Source organism: Sinocyclocheilus anshuiensis, unplaced genomic scaffold (assembly GCF_001515605.1).
Source record: "Sinocyclocheilus anshuiensis isolate Anshui unplaced genomic scaffold, SAMN03320099.WGS_v1.1 scaffold1463, whole genome shotgun sequence".
NCBI classification, from domain to species: Eukaryota; Metazoa; Chordata; class Actinopteri; order Cypriniformes; family Cyprinidae; genus Sinocyclocheilus; species Sinocyclocheilus anshuiensis.
In genome coordinates this window covers 547971-569453 of record NW_015536784.1, presented here as the reverse complement: position 1 = coordinate 569453, position 21483 = coordinate 547971, and the positions used below count along the sequence as shown (strand labels likewise).

Below are 21483 nucleotides of genomic sequence, written 5' to 3'. Positions count from 1 at the left end.
TTTTTTAAATGTGATTGTTGGTACATTTTACCAGTTTTTACCATACTTTCAAAACAAAAATTAAAATAGGAAAAATATGCAATATGAAAATAATTGAAGACAAAATGTGTTTTACTGAGAAAAAACAAGATTTGGTTTTAAAAAAGGCCTTTTTTCAAAAGGTACATCTGGAAAAAGGGGGGTCATCTTATAATCAGGGTCGTCTTATATTTGGGCCAATACGGTACATTGTTGTGATTAATTGTGGCTGGAACAATAATGTAGCTGTAAAATTCATGACTAGATAGACATGGGGAGCTTGTCTTTACTATACACATTAGATGTGATCCACCTCATAGTAACAATCCTGTCAGATCGTCCATCCTTTGAGTGAGAGTGTAACGTTACAGGCCGGCCGATCTGGTTTCGTGGTTAAAGTTAACCTTTTCGACATGTTTCCGTGTTGTCGTTGCTCAGCAATAGCATGGACGTGATGTTGTCTGGGGGTTTGGCAAAAGGAGAGTGGGACGGGGGACGGTGGGTATGGTAGTTAAATAGCCCCTAGACCTCAGTTATCGTGAAAAAAGCCAGAAAATTTCAGTTTTGACAATATGGGACCTTTAATGAGCGTTAGGCCTGAAACATACTCTGGACAAGTACATGAATGTAAAAGTTTCACGTGTCGGTGTGTTCCGAAATGTCATAGTTCAGTATATAATGTAATAAATAATACATTCATAACTCTGTCACCTCATTGAGTACTGAGGTTATTATAGGGATAATTCACCCAAAAAATGAAACTTATCATTGTTTACATTTTTTTTTTGGTCAATACAATAAAAGTTACCGGGGTACTGTTATGTTTTGGACCCCATTTACTTTCATTGTTTGGGCAAAAACAGTCTTCAGAATATATTCATTTGTGTTGCACAAAAAAAGAAAAGCGTGTATGAATAAATGATGGTAGAATTTAAATTTTGGGGTGTACAGTACATTTGCATTTGCATACTTAGGTGTGGTTATGTTTCTGTTTTATGTATCTATCGGTCTGTCTGTGTCTAATATATTGACCATTACTTAGATAAACATGCAGCACAGAGATGCAAGATGGTCTACAATTTCACACAATACTGTTCAAAATTTTGGGTTTGGTAATATTTTTTAAAACGTTTTTGAAAGAAACCAAGGCTGCATTTATTTTATAAAAAATACAGTAAAAACAGTGATATTCAAGTTTCAAGTTTATTTTCAGGAATATATGGCCTCTCAGTCCATAGTTCCACAAGATCACAATGACATGGCAGATACTCTTTACATCATTCCATGGTATAAATACAATGTTAATCTCCATGCATACTCACTTGACTCACAAACACAGACATCACCAACAAGAACAAGATCACCTAAATATTTCTTACGCAAATCCACATACAATGAGCAGTCATACAAGAAATGCTTCTCATCTTCCCTCACAGAAATATCTGATGTTAACTGATTCTCTCTGCCACTGGTGTATTACTCCATCTGTCTGTTTCTACAGCTAACATTGTTCAAGTTGTAGCTCTCTTGTACTAACAAAGACTTTAACCCTTGAACATTCCATGTAATTATAGTGAGTTTGATTGGGCCGAGGCCATCATTCTACCTTACATGAGTGTCAGATGTTCTTTCATTATTCAATCCAATTTCAACCACAGACTCAGTGGGAAGAGTGAAAACTCTACCGTCCACAAATAATTTATAAAAACTAAGTGACATCTGTATATTCAGTTGATTTTGATGTAGAGTTTGCATGTAGTTAACCAGCTTTCTCCGTATCTCACACACTCGAGCACTAAAGTCCTCTGACACCTGAATTCGGCCATTTATTCCATCATCTTCATTGTTACTTTGTTCACGCCATTCCCATGTTTTCTGTCGTGCCTTCTGTAGAATATCTTCCTTGTCCTTCCACCTGCTGAAACGGACCAACAACACTGTGAGTGCACTCAATCGGGAGTTCCACATCGCTTTTGGCTCTGCCCAGAATTAAAATATTCAGTAACATGGTCCTGCACCTTCTTCTCACTCTCTTTCCATGTTTCCCGATCTGACTCCAAGGATGCCATAAAAGACAAGGTAATGTATATAATGTTCTGATTTTCCATGCACTCATGCCTTTCCCGAAGTTCAGCGTTTTCATGCTCAAGTCTCTCGACTGTCTCCACACACTTCTCAACGAGTTCTCTTAAATCCATAACTTCCTTTTTGAAGGGATTCAATTTGCGTAAATGTGTGGAATTCTTTTGGTTCTGAACCACCTGTTGCTCCAAACAGTGCTGTCTGTCGTGTTATAATAATAATAATAATAATAATAATTCATTACATTTTATATAGCGCTTTTCTAGGCACTCAAAGCACTTTACATGTATCTCCTCAGGAGGCCATGATGATCAGAGGCCAATGGGCAAATTTGGCCAGGATGCCGAGGTCACACCTCTACTCTTTTCGAAAGACATCCTGGGATTTTTAATGACCACAGAGAGTCAGGACCTCGGTTCAAAGTCTCATCCGAAGGACGGTGCTTGTTGACAGTATAGTGTCCCCGTCACTATACTGGGGCGTTAGGACCCACACAGACCACAGGGTGAGCACCCCCTGCTGGCCTCACTAACACCTCTTCCAGCAGCAACCTAGTTTTCCCAGGAGGTCTCCCATCCAGGTACTGACCAGGCTCAGCCCTGCTTAGCTTCAGTTTGTAACCAGTCTTGGGCTACAGGGTGATACGGCTGCCATGTTATTCTCTCCGGCCTAAATATTGTGTCTGAGATGCCACGCTTGCCTGTCCCGGGGCCGGGATTCTTTTCCACATCGCCCGCTAAGATTAAGAGATGGCCGCAGTCTACCCGCAAGCACCCCACTATGAACGTTAAATGTGGCCGGTTTAAACTTTTCTTTAAACGCTGGCTGGGAATATCGGCCTATTCTCTGCCTCCATTTTTTTAATGGTGATCCCCATGATACCGGAAGTTTATTATAGTTTATTTTTAAACAGTGATACTGTAAATATTATTACAACTTAAAATAACTGTTTTCTTTTAAAATATTTTTTAACATGTAATTTATTCCTGTGATGTAAAGCTGAATTTTCAGCATCATTACTCCAGTCTTCAGTGTCACGTGATCCTTCAGAAATCATTCTAATATGCTGATTTGCTGCTCAAGAAACATTTCTTATTATTATCAATGTTGAAAACAGTTGTGCTGCTTCATATTTTTGTGGAAACCATGATTCTTTTTTTTCAGGATTCTTTGAATATGAAGTTTTAATATACAGTAAATATGATGCATATATTTGAATAAAAAGCATTTATTTAAATTAGAAATATTTTATAACATTATACATTTCCTTACTGTCACTTTTGATAAATTGAATGCATCCTTGCTGAGTAAAAGTATTATTTATTTATTTATTTATTTTTAATGAAACTTGGTGATCCTAAACATTTGAATGGTAATGTACTTTTCATGTTAGTTGTTTTGTTTTTTTAAGATAGAGATACTTCTATTATACAGAATATATTATTTAGTTGTTGTGGAAGAAGGACTGGAGCAGACCATAAACCAAAACAACCAGACAAAATGCCAAGAACTCTAACTGGCTTCCGTTTAAACCTCACTGGTCACAAAGGCAGTGGTTGGAGTCCTTTCGGGAGGCTGTACCCGGTGCCAGCCAGCTCCGTTCCTCTTACTGCAGTCGAGCCAGACCGCCGTCCAGTTCGAGACGTGACTTCCTGGCCCTGCCGGCTCCATTCTGTGCCTGAGCTGCTGATGGCTGTTTGGCCCTCGACTGTGCCCGAGCTTTCAGGCTTCTGAATGTGTCTAATGGGGTGGAATGAGCAGGTCTGTGGGGTTCTGGCGAGAGACGCGTCCCCCCTCCACCCTCCCTACACCTGCCTCCCACTCCATCCACCAGGTGTTTCCCAAAGCTTCCTGTGAATTCCACATCCAGGCCAAAGGAAACAAGCGTCTGAGAACTGCATTGGGGTCGTCTTTGTATGTTTGTGTTTGGGCTGCCGGTCATCTGGAGAGGCTTTTCATTAGTCTTAAGAGCCGCTTGCTGCTAAGTTAATGTCGGAAACCTGAGGAATTTCAGTGGGTTAAATGGCTAATGCTTGCACTGTGCTTAAACCAACCTTTATGCAAATGAGCCACCGTTAAGCATGTTTAAGAATTACTAATATGTACAGCAAATTTAATGTCTTTAAAAGCATGGCAGGTATGTTTTTTACAGCAATGTGTGGAGTTGCTACTTTCAGTGAAAGTCCCTCTAGTGCAGTCAAGAGGGATTGCGCTCATGTTCTCCTACTGTAACATGCTTCTTCGGTTGACTGTAACCTCTCATCTGCTCATCTGGGACAAATGTATTGAATTGAATTGGGCTGACAGAACATGAGTTCATTCTCATGCGTTAGCTTGATGCATGCATTGCAGAATCTGTATTTGTAGCATGCTAAACCAAAATAGACAACATCTGTTCATGTTTTCCATTGTTATATTTAGCTGTGATTCTTAGAAGCATTTTTGTTTTTAATATTTATTGACTTTTGTCAGTGCCTCCCTTTTTTCCCCTTCCCCTGCTTTGCGTGGGGTCTTGTGATGTTGCACAACATTTTATTTATTGTTGTTATCTTTGCATTTTAAGACCAAGCATGTTTCTAAGTGTCTGTTTTAGTTTTCCTTTGAGTTGAAGGGAGTTTCAGTGACATTAAAGATTAGCTTTATTTATAGAATAATTTAGGTTAACTATGTAGTTATTGTTTATTTTAAGGTTTAATTCTTTGATCTCAAACAAAGTTTGGTGATTTAGTTTATTTTGGACCAGAGAAAGTGAAAATGCTGATATACACTAAAGTTCAAAGGCTTGGGGTCTTTTGAACTTTGTTCATCAAAGAATCATCAAAAAAGTATTATGGTTTGCAGCTTGCTGTTTTCAGCATTAATAATCAGAAATGTTTCTTGTGCAGCGAATCAGCATATTAGAATTATTTCTGAAGGATCATGTGACGCTGAAGACTGGAGTAATGATGCTGAAAATTCAGCTTTACATCACAGGAATAAATTACAATTTACATTATATTCAAATAGAAAACGGTTCTTTTGAATCGTAACAATATTTCACAATACTACTGTTTCAATGTATTTTTTTTTAATCCAATAAATGCAGCCTTGATGAGAGGAAGAGACTTCTTTCAAAAACATTAAACATCTTACTGCTCCTAAACTTTTGATTGGTAGTGTGTATTTGTAGTGTCAGGAACAGTGTTTTTAGCGCGCTAAACCACATGACAAGACTTTAACAACAGACTTATTTAGATTTTTCCATTCAAGACATCATAAGTGAAGAAGATGCAAGCACTGCTTTTGAGAATCAGGGTTCCCACTGTTACGAAGAACTGAAAAAGCTGCAATTTCTAGGTCTTGAAAATTTATGTAAATAAAAAAATCTTTAGTTTCGAACATTTTTGTAAAACCTGGAGACTGTACATGTGGCGTTTGGAGTCTCTCCTCATCTAATCTCTACATCTCAATAATAGAGTTCTCGTCCTGTTTACTGTATGTGTTTCTGTATCTCGCTCTCTCTCTGCTCTTGTATAAATCCTCAGGAATGCAGAGGCAGGTGAGAACACGTGCTCGTTTCTTGCTCTTGTCGCCTCAAGTGTTGTACATGATTGCTTTTGCTTGCACACATGGTCACACTTTAGTTTGTGTTTATTTTTGTCAAACCTTTGAATTTGGTCCTGCAAAAAAAACAGAAAAAAGAAAACTTAAATCCAGTGAGCAGCATTTTTGAGTTTGAATGAGTTTGAATTTCTTTTTATTCTGTATGCTTGCAGAACCCAACCCATCTCATTCAACTTTCATCATGTGAACTGACTTCAAACCTTTGCTCTTTTCTTTACCGTCTCTGTGCTCTGAGAACTGCATTGGGGTCGTCTTTGTATGTTTGTGTTTGGGCTGCCGGTCATCTGGAGAGGCCAACCCTCTCTATTCGCCTGATTTTCACCCTTCCCAGAGTCCTCCATTGGCGGCCAACTTGACAGAAGTTGCTTCTGTCATTGTAAATGTAATAAATAAAGAATAATCAATAAACCACACCATCACGCCAGCATGAAGCGCTTAATGAAACGATAGGAAATGAGGGCTTGAAATGAAAGAAAGTGGTCTGAGATACAGATAAACAATTACCACACATTTAGTTTGGCATGTTCTGCCCTTTCTCCTTTTTTTCCCCTCATCAAAGCTCCTTTGAAGCGTGCTCGGTTCTGTAGCGTAATCTCTTTCACTTGTTTTTCTTTCATTAATAAGCTACGGCCCTGTGGAACTGTCAGTTAGCCATTTAAATGCGGTCTGCACTTTCGTTACGTGCTGTTGAGATTGGATTTGTGATTGTGGTGCGTGTCAGGACGGGGAAAAAAAACGAACGTTTCCAGCGTCGGGGTCTCACTGCCCGTCCAAAATCTTTCCCACAGGCTTGTGCAAGTGTGATCTTGTTAGCATAGGACTGAAATGTCAAAATACATGATCTACATGCTAAACCACCAATGTTTTAGCTCCTTTTATTGCACACTTAGCTTGGTCAGCTTGGACAGTTCACCCCAAATATGTGACCCTGGAGCACAAAAGCAGTCTTAAGTCGCTGGGGTATATTTGTAGCAATAGCCAAAAATACATTGTATGGGTCAAAATAATTTTTCTTTAATGCCAAAAATCATTAGGATATTAAGTAAAGATCATGTTCCATGAAGATATTTTGTAAATTTCCTATTGTAAATATAGTAAAACTTAATGTTTGATTAGTAATATGCTTTGCTGAGAACTTCATTTGGACAACTTTAAAGGCGATTTTCTCAGTATTTAGATTTTTTTGCACCCTCAGATTCCAGATTTTCAAATAGTTGTATCTCGGCCAAATATTGTCCTATCCTAACAAACCATACATCAATGGAAAGCTTATTTATTCATCTTTCAGATTATGTATAAATATCAGTTTCGACCATTGACCCTTATGACTGGTTTTGTGGTCCAGGGTCACATATGTTGTTATTTTTGCTTGGAGGGTCTTAAACAGATCCAAAAAGCAGGTTTGGAAGAGTGTGAGGCTGATGACCATTCTCATTTTTAGGTGAAGCGTTCCTGTAATTCTGCACTAATTTGGCTGAATGTGTCTTTAAAATGGCTGTTCATGAACTCTTCGCTCTATTACAGTCGTGCCCTGCTCACCGATTCACCCTGAGTATCCTTTTTTATATCTCTCACTTCTTCAGTAACGCTTACGAGTCCAGCACCCTCTCTATTCGCCTGATTTTCACCCTTCCCAGAGTCCTCCATTGGCGGCCAACTTGACAGAAGTTGCTTTTTGATTTGGTTCAACTCAGACCACCAACAGCGAGGCATATGAGGGGAACAGTTTGTTTGAATTGGGGTTTGTTTCTTCTCTTTTCTCTCTCCCTTCTGTACGGTGTAAGTTTTGACATCGGTTGAAGCCAGCACGAGGGTCTTGTTCCAATTACTAAAAAAAACTCATCTAGCAAACTCTTTCTGTCTGTGTTGATCTTTGTGGTGGTGCACTATTTTACTCTCTAGCTGATCTGTTTTAAATGTTTAGCAAATGTGTAACACTTCTGTTAAAAGTCTGGGTTCAGTACCTCTTTTTGAAATAAATGTACTCTTTGTTCAGCAAGGATGCATCAAACTGACATTCATAATGTTACAAAAGACTTCTGTTTCAAATAAATGCTGTTCTTTTGAACTTTCTATTCGTCAAAGAATCCTGAAAGAATCCATGTAATGTTTTTCAGAAAAGTGTGAAGCAGCACGCAACTCTTTTCAGTATTTATAATAATCAGAACTCTTATTTTTTTTTTTTTTTTTTTGATTAAATAAATGCAGTCTTGGTGATTTTTTGATACTTTACACTGCCAAGTTTGTCCTACTAGACTAGGGATGAACCGAGATGTTCGACTAGTTTAGTCCTGAGTTACTGAAAGTTTTGTCATGCACCTCAGAAAGTCTAAAGAAGTTCATAGTGAACGTGTAGCATGTTTGATTTCCCTTAAGGCTTTGTAAACAAATACTGCACAAGGGTAGAATGACAAGAATAATATTATTTTAGTTACTAAAATATTTACAAGTGTTTAATATATTTCCCTTTTTGGTTTTAGCTCACTTTGACAGTGTTTTTTCTTATAGACTCCAGCCAACCTGAATATTATTTTATAGTAATATAAAACCAGGGTGCTATGCGTTGCAGTGCACAATAAGCCTTGTTTACGCTTTGGTTGGGAGTGTGTGTGACATGAATTCAACAGTAGCCGCTCTTTGTGCGGTTTGTTGGTCGATGAGACGGTTGAGAGTTCACATAATGCATTACTGCACTGGAAAGACTTTAAAATGCACATTGCATTTGCTAAAATTGACTTACTTGGTTTGAAATTTTAAGTGCACAGTGATTGTGTTTTCTCAGATAATTGCAACAAGCCTAATTGCAGATATATTGTGCATCCATAAATAACCCACAACCCATATTCGTTTAGTGTGTTGACACCGTGTGTTAATAGAGGCGGCGTGTTTCATGTGTTTACATTGAGGCCCTGGTTCAGCGCACTTACCTCTGCTCCCCCATCAGCAGACCTCCGGGGTCAGAGTTGAGAGGTCGGGTCAGACGATTTAGTCTCGGCAGTGAAAGAGAGAAGCGATAGATGGTGGGGGTGGGGGTTCGGTGAGGGAGGTGTGAAGGTCACAGGGCTGGAAAATGAGAGTTTAGATCTGATGTCAGGGTGAAAATAGCCAGAGCGGCCCAGCTGCCAGCGCAGTGTGTTTGCTTTGCCATTAACTCGCCCTCGGTTTATTTTCAGAGTCTTGGATTCAGCCACTTTGTCTGGGGTGACAGGGCCTCCAGCCCTATAACATATAGCACACTTTGATATATAGAGCATGAAACAGAGCGAACAAAACTTAGACTATCTTCTGGTTTTTTTCCCCCTGTAGGAGCATTGAAATGAAACATGGGAGTCTTGTTTTGTACTTAATGTGATTTGTATAAAGCATGTTAAATTTTTCACTTTTTTTTTTTTTTTTTTTCAAAAGTTTGGGGTCAGTAAGATTTATTTTTTTTTTTAAGAAATTTACTTATTAATTCAGGATCCTTTAAATTGATCAAACGTGACATTTATAATGCTACAAAAAATTATGTTTTTATAAATGCTGTTCTTTTGAACTTTGCATTAAAAAATATTAAGAAAAACATGAAGCAGCACGACTGTTTTTAACACTGATAATAATCAGAAATGTTTCTTGAGCAGCAAATCAGCATATTAGAATGATTTCTGAATGATCATTTGACACTGAAGACTGGAGTTATGATGCTGAAAATTCAGCTTTGATCACAGGAATAAATTACATTGTAAAATATATTCAAATAGAAAACAGCTATTTTAAATTGTAATAATATTTTACAAAATTACTGTATTTTATTTTGTTTATTATTATTTTATTGTGTCCAAATAAATGCAAGCGGTGTATGGCCATAAGCAACTTCTTTCAAATAAATGTAAAACTTTTACCAATCCCAAACATTTTAAGTTTTGCACAAACAAACACATCAAATTTTCTCCAGATTTTTTTTTAAGTGGTTTTGTGTTATAATAGATCATTGGATTTAAAACTTTTTTCAGTAATATTACAATTAGGTTCATTAGTTAGCGTTAATTAATGCATTAACTAATGTTAACTAACATTAATCTTTGTTAATGTATTTATGTAATTAAAAAAAAGTGTAACAAAAACTGTTTATTGTTAGTTCATGTTAGCTCAGGTTCATTAATTGATATTAACAGATACAACTTTGGATTTTAATAATGTATTGGTATGTGTTGAATGTTAAAGGGGTGGTTCATTGTTTTTTTTCTAGGCTTGATTGTGTTTATGGGGAGCAGTCTAACGTGTTAATGCTTAGTTTTTTAAGAAACGCATTCTTTTTCACATAATTTACCTTTATTACACACCGCTCTGGCCCTTCTCCTATTAATGCACTGATCATTTCCTTCTTTTATGAAGCCCCTCCCTCAGAAATAGGCGATGGGCTCTGATTGGTTAGCTAGCCCAGTGTGTTGTGATTGGCTAAACTGCCTCTAGCGCACCTAAACGACCCGCCCCTCACCTCTGCGGCATGTGCAGGGTTGTATTGTAAACAAAGGCGTTGTTAATATCGCTTATCAGTTTGAGCCCGATTGAGAAGCAGAGGATATTATTGAAGAGGATCACGCAGAACCTGTGCAAGCACGGCTTTTAATGGTAGGCCTATGTTTTTTGTTTGTTGTTGTCTCATACTTTTAGATACGCTGCTATTTGTAAATGCTACTGCTTATGTTAGTTTTTAATAAACGGTTTTATCCTGATTAAAGCTTTAATACAGTACGGCAACTGCACGCGCGTCCATGTTTAACGCTTCTCATAGCTATGTGAAAATAAGTGTATAATTGGTACAGTTCATTGTTATAGCTGAGCTGAATGAGAGAGAGACAGAGAGAGGGAGAGAGAGATGCAGAGCGTGTGCAGAGCAGGGTGACGCGAGGAACAGTATTAAGAACCTCTGCTTTAGAACATTGATTGCACTAACTAACGTTAAAAAAGTGAAATTGCAATGAACCACCCCTTTAACTAATGTTAACAAATGGAACCTTATTGTAAAGTATTATCCTTTTTTTTCATACAAACAATATTCAAAATGTTTTTATCACCAAAATCCTGTTCGTAAACTGTCTTGCAAAGTAGTTTTATTTTATTTATTTATTTTTTTTGGTAGTTAAAAACGTGGCACAAATGTGGTGCTAATTTCCATACAAGCTTTATTTTTGGGCGTTCATCTAATTAGCCAGATCAGATATGTCTGGAGTGAAAAGCACTTAAGGAAGGTGAGTGTTAAGGCTGTAAGACCGCAGCACTTAAGCCACCCACCAATAAACGACAGGAAAGATAGAGAGATAAAACGAGGCTCGGGAGGCTGCGCCTGTAAAACGCTGCCCTGCTGAAACGTGATCCTGTAAAAATATTTTCCCATCATTAAGCTGTCATCCACGAACCCCTGATACACAGCCCGGCCAGGCACTACAAGTGAGTGTGTATTTGTGTGTGTATGTCTGAGGAGGCATTAGTTAGCAGTCGGGACACTGTGTTTATTTGAATTCTGTCCCATGGTAATGTGTCGAGTGAGGCGAAACGACTCGCCCAACTCTGTGTGTTTAAACTGCAGGTTTGTGTAAATATCTGAATTTTGAATGCGGTTTGATGCTCTCCTGAGGACCACTGTGTGGTACTTTGTATGCATGCCATAGTTTAGTATGTAAGGAGAGGGAGGGATCTTTATTTACACACGTCTGTCAGAGAGCACCTCTCCTCTGCTCATTTACAAAGCCCTGTCCGACCGCTGTTTGTGTGAGAGTGTGTTTACACGTGTCATTCAGCAAGGTCTCCCCTGATGTCAGCTCTAACAGGGCGGTCTTGCCATCTGTGCGGCGTTCGTGAATGCCAGAGAAAGTGACTAGAGGGTTAGTTTGAGGAAAAATAAAAGGGTTTTCTTTGTATAGACATGCACTCGCTGTTTAACTGACCTATAGGGCAGCATCGGGTCTTAGCCCAGGTCAGCCCTCCCTTTTTTTAGTGCTAGACAGATCTTACAACCTAAATCAATAGATGATATTTTTGTAGTCCAGCCTGAAAGTTAGCATCACCCTGGTTCCCTTGACAAAAAGCCAGTCGGTGTTTCCATTGGCTTTTGAATTATTGCAGAAAATACGTTGTGTGACCAACTAACGTTTATGATTCCTACAAGTTTTGTTAATCAAGATAATCTTCACGAATTGTGACAGTCACATGACTTAAATGTCAGCTTCCAATAACTCTTTGATGTTTATTTATAATCGACAAGTTGTAAAGTTTGAGTTAGAATAGTTTGCAGGAGCATGAGGCTGTGAAAAAGGACTACACTTTAAAAAATAGGCATAAATAATTTTGGCAGCAATGCCATTTTGGGTTCCACAAAGAATCTTTCAGTGAATGGTTCTTAAAAGGATCATTTTTGGTTGGAGTTAAGAACATTTGAATAATCTGAAGAACCTTTTTCCACTTTACAAAGAACCTTTTGGTCCAATGGAAATGGAAATTTGGTTTCATGGATGTTAAAGATTCTTCATGGAACCATAGATGCCAACAAGGAACATTTATTTTTAAACGTGTAGTGAGTTGAGGAGTTTTCCTGTTTATTGTGATCCGTAGTCCCATTTAGCCACTCGTCTGCCTTTTTCAAGACACATAAAAGCTTAAAAATCACAAGTAGGGAAATACTGATGTATTTTATGTCGTTGAATGAAATGTGAAAATATCTTGAGCTTGTATTTACCATAGACCTTGTTTTGGACGTTTAACCAAAAGCACATTCAAAAGGCAATGGAAACGGCGCAAAAATGCAAACTCGTTTCCGGGTTTTAGGACTCATTTTTGCAGCACTATACTCTCTAGTGGTAAATATTAACACTTGGCATGGTTTTATTGCACGGATATTTGAAAGCAACTCTATCGCCCCCTTTGGCTGTAATGCAAAACCACAGGTCTGTGTTTGCATACTTGCGTAGAGCATGTTTCTGGCCACAGCATTCAACACCTGATCTGAATCCCGCCTCTTTAGCACTTTGTGCCTCTATTTCATCTGTACTCGTCAATTGTGTGTGTAATCTGCAATTTAAACAATAGGCACAGCATGGCAACTGTGTTTGCTCTTTGTGTGCGTCTCAAAGCCAAGGTAAGATAGCAGTGGAGGAAAGCAAGTGTGCACTTGTGTTTGTCAAAGCACAGACCTGTCCTTGTTCCTGCGTGTGTTTGCCGTTTTGTCAGAAGGGATAGGCCAGGCATTGTTCAGGACTCAATGGAGCAGGAGGGAATGTGGACAGCATGGTAAATGTTTAGACAGGTTGCAGTTGGAATTCATGACTGCAGTGCGCACAATTCTATCTTTTACTATGTGTGCCACTGTTACTGTTGCACATACTCAGGGTTAAAGGTTTGTTCAGACACCTTTTGCATGGTCTACATTTTCTTCAGAAAGTCTAAATATCTAGTTTCTCTCATTGAGTCTTCTCAGCCTGTAAGTGCCTATGAATACTTCTAAAAAATGAAATGGACCTCTACAGAGGAAATAGGCCCCAGATGTGCATGAAATCATAGTTAATGGTGAAAAACTGACATCCTGCCGCTATTTAGACCCCTTTGGCTCGCAGTGGGAGGGTTTGGGTTCCCTTCGAGGCCCACGATGGCCTTTAGGACCCAGTTTGTGGTTCTGATCTGGATTTGAGGGTTCAGCTGCATCTTGTAAGTGACAGTGACAAATTCCACAGATTTAGAAAAGAACAGCTAATTGTTCTACAATTACAAAACTTGCAAGAAAATCCATGACCTCAATAATAAATCCTTACATTTTTTGGTTTGATTAGAATTCAAAGTTTGAGATGATAACATTAATGAACTTAAAGCATTTAATGACTTTTATGATGTGTAAACCATTTTTGTGTTGTTTTCTGTAGGTCAATGTTGACATTGCTCTCCCAGATCAGCTTGTGTAGACATCTTCACTCCCCACAGCGAGAGTTGAGGTGTTGACTTTCACAGATTAGATTCCTAGCTAGCAGTGAAGCTGAGGATTTATGCCCCTGATTAATTGCTCTTCTAATAAATCTCAGGTATGGACCCCGCGGCGTGCCCCAGCCGGAGGGGCGGAGGTTTTTAGAGCAAGTGAAAATGAAGCAAATGCCTTTTTTTTCGTCAGGACTTTACCTCCCTCTCATATAAAAACACCGATATTATATTGCAGTTAGTGTTTTCAGTTTATGTAATATCTTTTGAGCATTTAACCTGTACAGTTTTCAGTATTAACCTGAGGATAAAAAATGCACAAATAGTCGATAATTATTTTAATGTTTTCTGGCCATATTTCAAATCCATCCTTTTTGGTTTTAGGTTAGTTTGAGTGTCTTTATTTTTCTTTTCTTTCTTTTCACATTTTCACATTTTTGTATGTGTTTTAAAGTTATTATTTTTGTTCGTTTGGAGCTTTACTCTGAATGCTGTTGAATACAAACTAGACTTTCAAAATGTTTTATAAAGCCTACATTCAAGATTTGTCTTGACGGACGTTCCTTTCCTAGTTGGAACATTACACTTTTTTGCAGATACATTCATTTTTTTTTTTTTTTTTTTTAATTTAAATTAAAATGATAAATTCTGCATCCTTTTTGCTTCCTCAATTCAAATTCAAATAAAAATTAGGGGTCACACTTTAGAGGACCAATTCTCACTGTTAACTAACTATTAACTATAACTTTTGCCTCAATAAACTCCTAATTTGCTGCTTATTAATAGTTAGTAAGGTAGCTGTTAAGTTTAGGTTTGGGTAGGATTAAGGGATCTAGAATATGGTCATGGAATAAAGCATTAATATGTGCTTTATAAGTACTAATAAACAGCCAATATGCTAGTAGTATGCATGCTAATAAGCAGCTAGTTAATAGTGAGAATTGGTTCCTAAACTAGTGTTACCAATTTAGGAATTCAATTGGAATATATAATAGCATCTCTTGAGCAATTAATTAGGCCTTCTCAGTAAAATAAACAAAGGGTACGGTACACAGATATTTTGGGCAATAATACAGTGATAATTATTTTTATGTTATGAGTTATGAGTATATGTGGGAAAACAGTAATCTGTTTCTAATTTAAACCTAATTTGACTATTGCAGAGAATTAGAAAAAATGTGAAATTGGAGTCATTGATATAAATCATGCATCGCTAAATTAAACCAAAACATACCTGCATATCCATGTTTCTTCTTTAGCTTGATTGGTTTTTATCTAATCCAGTCGTCCATGACGTTGCATCTGTCCTAGCCACATCCATGTGTATGTTTTTGGAGCTTTCTGATTTATTATTGTGTATTTTCTTTAAACAGCTATTCATGCAATATGATGAAAGGTGCTTCTCAAACAGTTCTTATTCTCTTTTCTTTATCCTCTGTATTCCTCACTATGGTGATGTCAGTGAGCCTTAGTGAGTGCGGGCCGTCTGTCAACATTACCTTCATTGTCGTGTGAAAGCAGGTTGGCAGGAGGACTTGAAGATGGATGGCACTGTGTTCGTCGTGCCATTCTTTTAGTGAGAAATGCAGACAGAAACACACGGATTGGACTGGTTTCAATTAGTTTTTTCAGCCGTCAAAGCTCACTTCATTTCCCCCCTCTCTGCTCTTATGAACTGATGTTGGATCAGAGTTTGTACCCTCAGACTCTTAACCACATCCTGCCTCAGCAGAAGACAAAAGTGGCTTTAGATCAGCTGGAAAGAGTGGGACAGTGAGCATGTCGTTTCTTGCTGCTTTTTCCCCCCTGCTATCACATCCTCCTCTGATAGCAGTGTGCTGAGCTAGCGGAACTGATGGATTTATGGATGCGAAGGGAAAAAAACATGGTTAGATTTTGCTCGTTTGGCTTTTTTCGTTGTTTTTTTTAGTCTTCAGCATCCCATGATACCCTCTGCTATCATTTTAGATACGGGCGTCAGCTAGATCAGGTTACCAGGAGATAGCAAGAATGGATTTACAAAAGATTTGAAAACGCAATGATTTTCTTGACGTTCAGTTCTGTTAGTGGTTTATGGAACATCTGAATTGTTCCACAGATGCGGACAGAATACCTTAATAAAATATGCAATAAAAGCATGAGAGGTGTTGTCATGATGATGAGCACACGTTTTATTTTCTCTCAGCTGTACATGTGAATCAGCACTCAAAGAGGGTTTTTTTTTTCAGCAAGTCTGCATATTAGAATGATTTCTGAAGGATCATGTGACACTGAAGACTGGAGTAATGATGCTGAAAATTCAGCTTTCTGTCACAGGAATAAATTACATTTCAAAATATATTATAATAGAAGACAGATATTTTACCTTGTAATAATATTTTGCAATATTACTATTTTTACTGTATTTTTGATCAAATAAATGCAGCCTTGGTGAGCAGAAGAGACATCTTTCAAAAGCATTCAAAAAATCTTACCAACTCCAAACTTTGGAACAGTAGCGGATATTCTGCAAAAATAAGCATCATAAAAGCATCATAAACATAGTCCATATGAGTTTTGCACTGACATCCTCTCTAGTTCCCATAGGCATGTTGGTGAGTGATGTGAACTATTTTTGCATTACTGAAATTTTATTGCTCCGGTTCTCATTCATTGTAATTGTAAGGAAAAGAGTGACAGAATCTCATGACAAAATTTTAACATTTATGAACTATTCCTTTAATAGACATCTCAAACAAAGTTGCTAGACGCATTAAATGCGAACTTGAAATCTGACACATAATCATTTAATTTCTGAAAAATCCCATCCCTAATTTTAAAAGCGAGGAGCTGGTTAAACTTTGAAATGGTGATCTTTAGAGCAAGCACTTGCGTGCAAACAGCAAATCTTAGAGAGCGATTTAGGAACAGGCTATGAGGAGAGAAGGCCTTTGGTGCGGCGGTGAGCTCAGCCTCGAGACATGTGTCCAACAGAGCTGTCAGGGAAGTGGAACGGACGCAGAGATAATGACCAGCCAGACTCCATCTCTCTCTCATCTTAACTCTTTGACAACCTTTATCCAAGTGTCTTCTGCATAAACCGTTCTGACTCCCCCGAGATCACAGGCTTCTGTAAGTATGTGCTAACTACAGTGTTTCCTGCACTGCGTTCCTACGGTAAAAGAAATATTTTTTCCAGAAATGTGAGCTCAAGTTATGAGGTATCGCATGTATCATGAAACAAAGCCGTGACGTGACTTTCTATTGCATGTTACGTGTCTCTATTGTCTTTACTAGTTGCACTCAAAAACAAACATATGGTGTGAGCAGTGTAGACCGTTTCAGACTACAGTGATTCTTATGAGGTAATTCTGTTATTATGAGGTAATTTTTATATATACAGTGGGTACGGAAAGTATTCAGACCCCCTTAAATTTTTCACTCTTTGTTATATTGCAGCCATTTGCTAAAATCATTTAAGTTAATTTTTTTTCCTCATTAATGTACACACAGCACCCCATATTGACAGAAAAACATATATATATATATATATATATATATATATATATATATATTTCTTTCTCTTTTTCTTTCTTTTTTTGATGCTTTTATTTAATTAGCTGATGATGAAGAACAAATAATCAACACTTTTGGTCTGTTTCTCTTGTTTTAAGTTTGGCTTACTGAATGTATCATCTGTTTGTTCTGGTTACTTCCTGGTTTCCCCAATAATGGAAGTTGCATCTTTGCAAAATCTCTTTACAGGCTCTTGCATGTACCAGCAGCCAAGATTCCTTTCCAGAGCATGATCGCAAGCTGCACATTTAAGGGCTGTGGAGTGTGACGTTTAACTTAAGCATATCCGAATATCTGTAGCACATCCTTCACTTTAAAGGGGTCATATTCTGCACTTTTGTAGCATTTTAGTCCTTCCCCTGAAGTCCATTGTAACGTTTCTTGTCCGCTGTAAAGTTTCTTGCACCAGAACAGTTGTGATTAGCATTAGACTGTTTTTGCTACTGTACCTTTAAGAATTTTCAATAAAAGACCATTACGATTGACTAACCTCCGCAAACCCCCCCCCCGTTTTTCATTTTGTACTCATGTAGAATTACTATTCTTGTTTGTGTGTGTGTGTTATAATTCCATGCTGTTTTATGAATGTTTGTATTATGCATTAGTGGAGCTTGCTTTATTCTCTTTTCTTTAATTTTGTACACATGCACACACATCAGTCAGCAGGCTCAAAAATTCAGATTCTCTTGCATTGTTCAGTGAGGCCTTCAAATCCAATGACCCTCGCTTGCTTGTCATCGGTCTGCTCTGAATAAGTCACCGCACTCTTTAGGGCTCTCCATATAGTCCACTGATGACAGAGTGATGAACACGAGTGTGAAAACCTTTCCCTCATGAGTACTCACCCAACATATCGCCGCCCCACAAAATGCCTTTTATTTACACGTTCCACAGGGTCCCTCGTTCCCATGTTGTCCGTCTTGTAAAAACAGGACACATAGTTTCCACTGCAGGATAATGACAGACGAATCCTGTCAGTAATGGTGGGACTTTAACAAAGCTGTTTCTCGTTTGACCAAATGCTGAACTAAACCCTCATAATCTGTGCAGGCTTTAGCATGCGGGTGCGTGTCCGTACGTGCAGCGTGTCACTGAACTTTTGCCTTCGCCAGAAATGGCTCAACTGTGTTTGAAGTGATGCAGGGATCTGCGCTGAGGCGTTTGCTTGTTTACATTGGTGGTCACAATGGTCTGTGTGTGATTTGTTTGGCTCTGTATGACTATCAGCAGTCCCCTAAAACACACGCAACTCAATGTGCTTTTCCCCTCTTTTTTTCTTCTGGTTTTACAGCAAATATACAGCATTTGACATACCAGGACACTGACCAAGCACTTCCACTTGTTTTTGCATTTATAGGGTCAGTACCGGCCTTCAGACCTCCTGTGCCCTGAAACCTACACTTGGGTGTCCATCGAGAGATGCATCCCCCGCCTTGAGATCTCTGCCTACTCTCGTCTCAGTGAGAACGCCCAGGGTGGTGAGCCTTCAATCATTTTAAAACCCATGACCAAGCAAATACACTGACATGGTGCATCTCACAAGAAAATGTCCAAGTCACTTTTCGAAACCCAGATTATTTTGCATAAAATATTTTTTTTGTTGTTTTGTTAATATTACGGGGAAAAAAAGAAAAAAAAAAGCTTTTATTAACATTTTTGCTGGTTTTGCATTTTTAATGACAGTTAAGCACATTTTAGATTATTTTGCATAAAATATTTTTTTTGTTGTTTTGTTAATATTACGGGGAAAAAAAGAAAAAAAAAAAGCTTTTATTAACATTTTTGCTGGTTTTGCATTTTTAATGACAGTTAAGCACATTTTCTCACCTAACTGTCATAACTGTGATTCATCCATTGCTTTACTTTTGAATTTCTCTTTACTCGTTTGTTTTAACATCATTGATTTACAGTGATTTTATTAAAAACTGCATACAGGCAATCCAATAAATACCAACATGTATTGTTTATTTATATTTATGTAAATGTATATTTTTTTATCATGGTAAGAGTTTTAAATAATAAAATGTATTATTGTTATTATTACTATTATTATTAATAATAATAATAACAATGTTTTATTATTAATTATTATTAATAAAAAAGAATATTTTTTTTTATGTTTAATAATAATTAATAATTTACATTTGTTTGGAGGGGATGAAATTTCAGCCTAAGTTTTTGAAACTGAGGTTCATCCACTAGCTCACATTTTCTATTGCGCATGTTCAAAAAGATCCTGTAGTTGAACCTGTAAATACTCAAAGACATTGGCAGCTCTTCTCTTTTCCAGAGCCAATCTGACAGGACAAAGTTGTAGGTTCAGCCAACCTTTTCCAGAGCCAATCTGCCAATCCAAAGTTGTAGGTTCAGCCAACCTTCGCCTAACACAGCTGACTGGACTTATCAAATGCAGTCTGTTTAGTGTCAAAATTACAGCAGGTTATTGGACTCCGGGGTAGGGATGCACGATTCTTGCTGAAATGTGAATCATGATTTTTCTCCATGGGAACTGAGATCACGATTCTCTCGCACGATTCTCATTTTTTTCAACCAAAACATTTATTGCATTCAAGTAAAAAAAAAAAAAAAAAGAGCTGTCTACACAGGACTTACAGTTATAATAAAGTGCTGGACTTAAAAGTAACAAAGAATAGTCTCTTTTAAAAATAGTCTTTTTGTTTAAGACCCCTTAAAATGAACAAAATTGTAACCCATTAGGTCATGTAGGGGTAACTACAGGCTGGAGCAGTGGGCATGGCGAAAGACTAGGGTGTGGCAAAATATAGGGGGCGTGGATAAAGGTCTTTCTTATTGGTTAGGGGTTAGTTTCTGTTGTAGCATTCACCTTTCAGTACGCCACCTTTTGCCACGCCCATTACTCCGACCTGCAGCTACCCGTCTCCATTAGGTGAAAGCTGTCAGTCAGTGCAGTTACATTGTTACACCAACAGGTGGCGGAATAGGACTGTCATCATTAAACCGTTCATTCAATGAATACACTTAAAATGCAGATTCATTCATGTATCAAACAGGGTGTTGAAATTAATTTAACTTTGAGCGCCACTTTACAAGCTTCAATCGACCAGCAGCACATCACCTTAGAAACGCTGAAGCTATTTCACTTCATAGAGATCTTGCACTGATTCAGTGCACTTTTTTCACTAATATATGACTTGACCTGAAGAAGGACAGATGCAGGTAATCGCACACACTCAATTGCATGCAAGTGAATCACCGTCATTTAGAAATGAGACCGCATTTATGTTTGAATCCAGATCATGCTTTTTTTCCCCCGAATGAATCGTGCAGCCCTAACTCTGGGTCTGAATGAGTGAAATCACTTTACTATCAGACTTACTAATCAGTTTGACACATCGGTGGAGTGTCAACTGTAAAATCAATATGTAACAGCAGTTCCCATGACTGTAATTACGCAATATACGTCATTGTGTCAGCTTAATAACGGTAGCCACTCGGCAAACTTGCTCCTTGGATGCCATTTCGTTGGAGCTCAATTTGTAAACCATCAACTGTGTTTATAGATCTCAGTTCTGTGAACAAAAGGAGGGGTGCATTGGTCCTGTGAAACGTGTGTTGAAATAACAGGACTGGATCCAGGCATGGAGAGCGTCCAGAATTCTGGAGCGGCAGTCAAGCGGGGTCAATGCTGTGGTCACGGCCCAGAACTGTGGGCTTGATGACGATGATAATAATAATAAATATAATAATGTCAGTACCGACAAGCAGACGCCATGCCTGGACCAAAGAGGGCGGGAGAGGCGCTGATGAATAAAAGAGCGCTTATGCTCTTCTTCTTTTTCTCTGATTTTTCATTTTTGTACACTATAGGAGTCAAAAGTTCAGACACACCTTCTCAGTGTTTATTATTACTGTTTTTCACATTTTAGAATAATAGTAAAGTCATGGAAACTATGTAATAACACAAATGGAAGTATGAAATGATGTAGCGACCAAAATAATACTTCATATTTGAACTACACTTTGGCATTTCATCAGCCAACTTCATGAAAATGCTTCCCGGGATGCTTTTAAAACCATATTGAAAGAGTAACATGTATGCTGGACATTTTTTGATGGTGTTTCTTTCATGATCTGCTCCAACTCCAACATCCACTTAAAATATAGGTTTATATAGGTTTAAGAATGATTTGTAAACTATCAAAGGTGATCATTTGCTTTAATATTATTGAATTACAGTATTTTTTTAAAGACAGCATACAGGCCAACAAATACCAACATGCATTGTTTATTTATATTTATTTA

At 37.9% G+C, this 21483-nt stretch overlaps 1 protein-coding gene across 5 annotated transcripts in view; it reads left to right on the top strand.

Moving 5' to 3' along the window:
* The window catches only part of LOC107655512 (arginyl-tRNA--protein transferase 1-like), a 112483-nt gene that overhangs the window by 79236 nt on the left and 11764 nt on the right, over positions 1-21483 (top strand). For 4 of the 5 annotated variants that reach the window (XM_016443027.1, XM_016443036.1, XM_016443018.1 and 1 more), the window contains one exon: positions 18557-18677. In XM_016443027.1, the coding sequence (XP_016298513.1) occupies positions 18557-18677 (121 nt within the window). Of the gene's footprint in view, positions 1-17388; positions 17467-18556; positions 18678-21483 lie in introns of those variants that run through there. The other variant, XM_016443045.1, reaches the window with a different exon arrangement.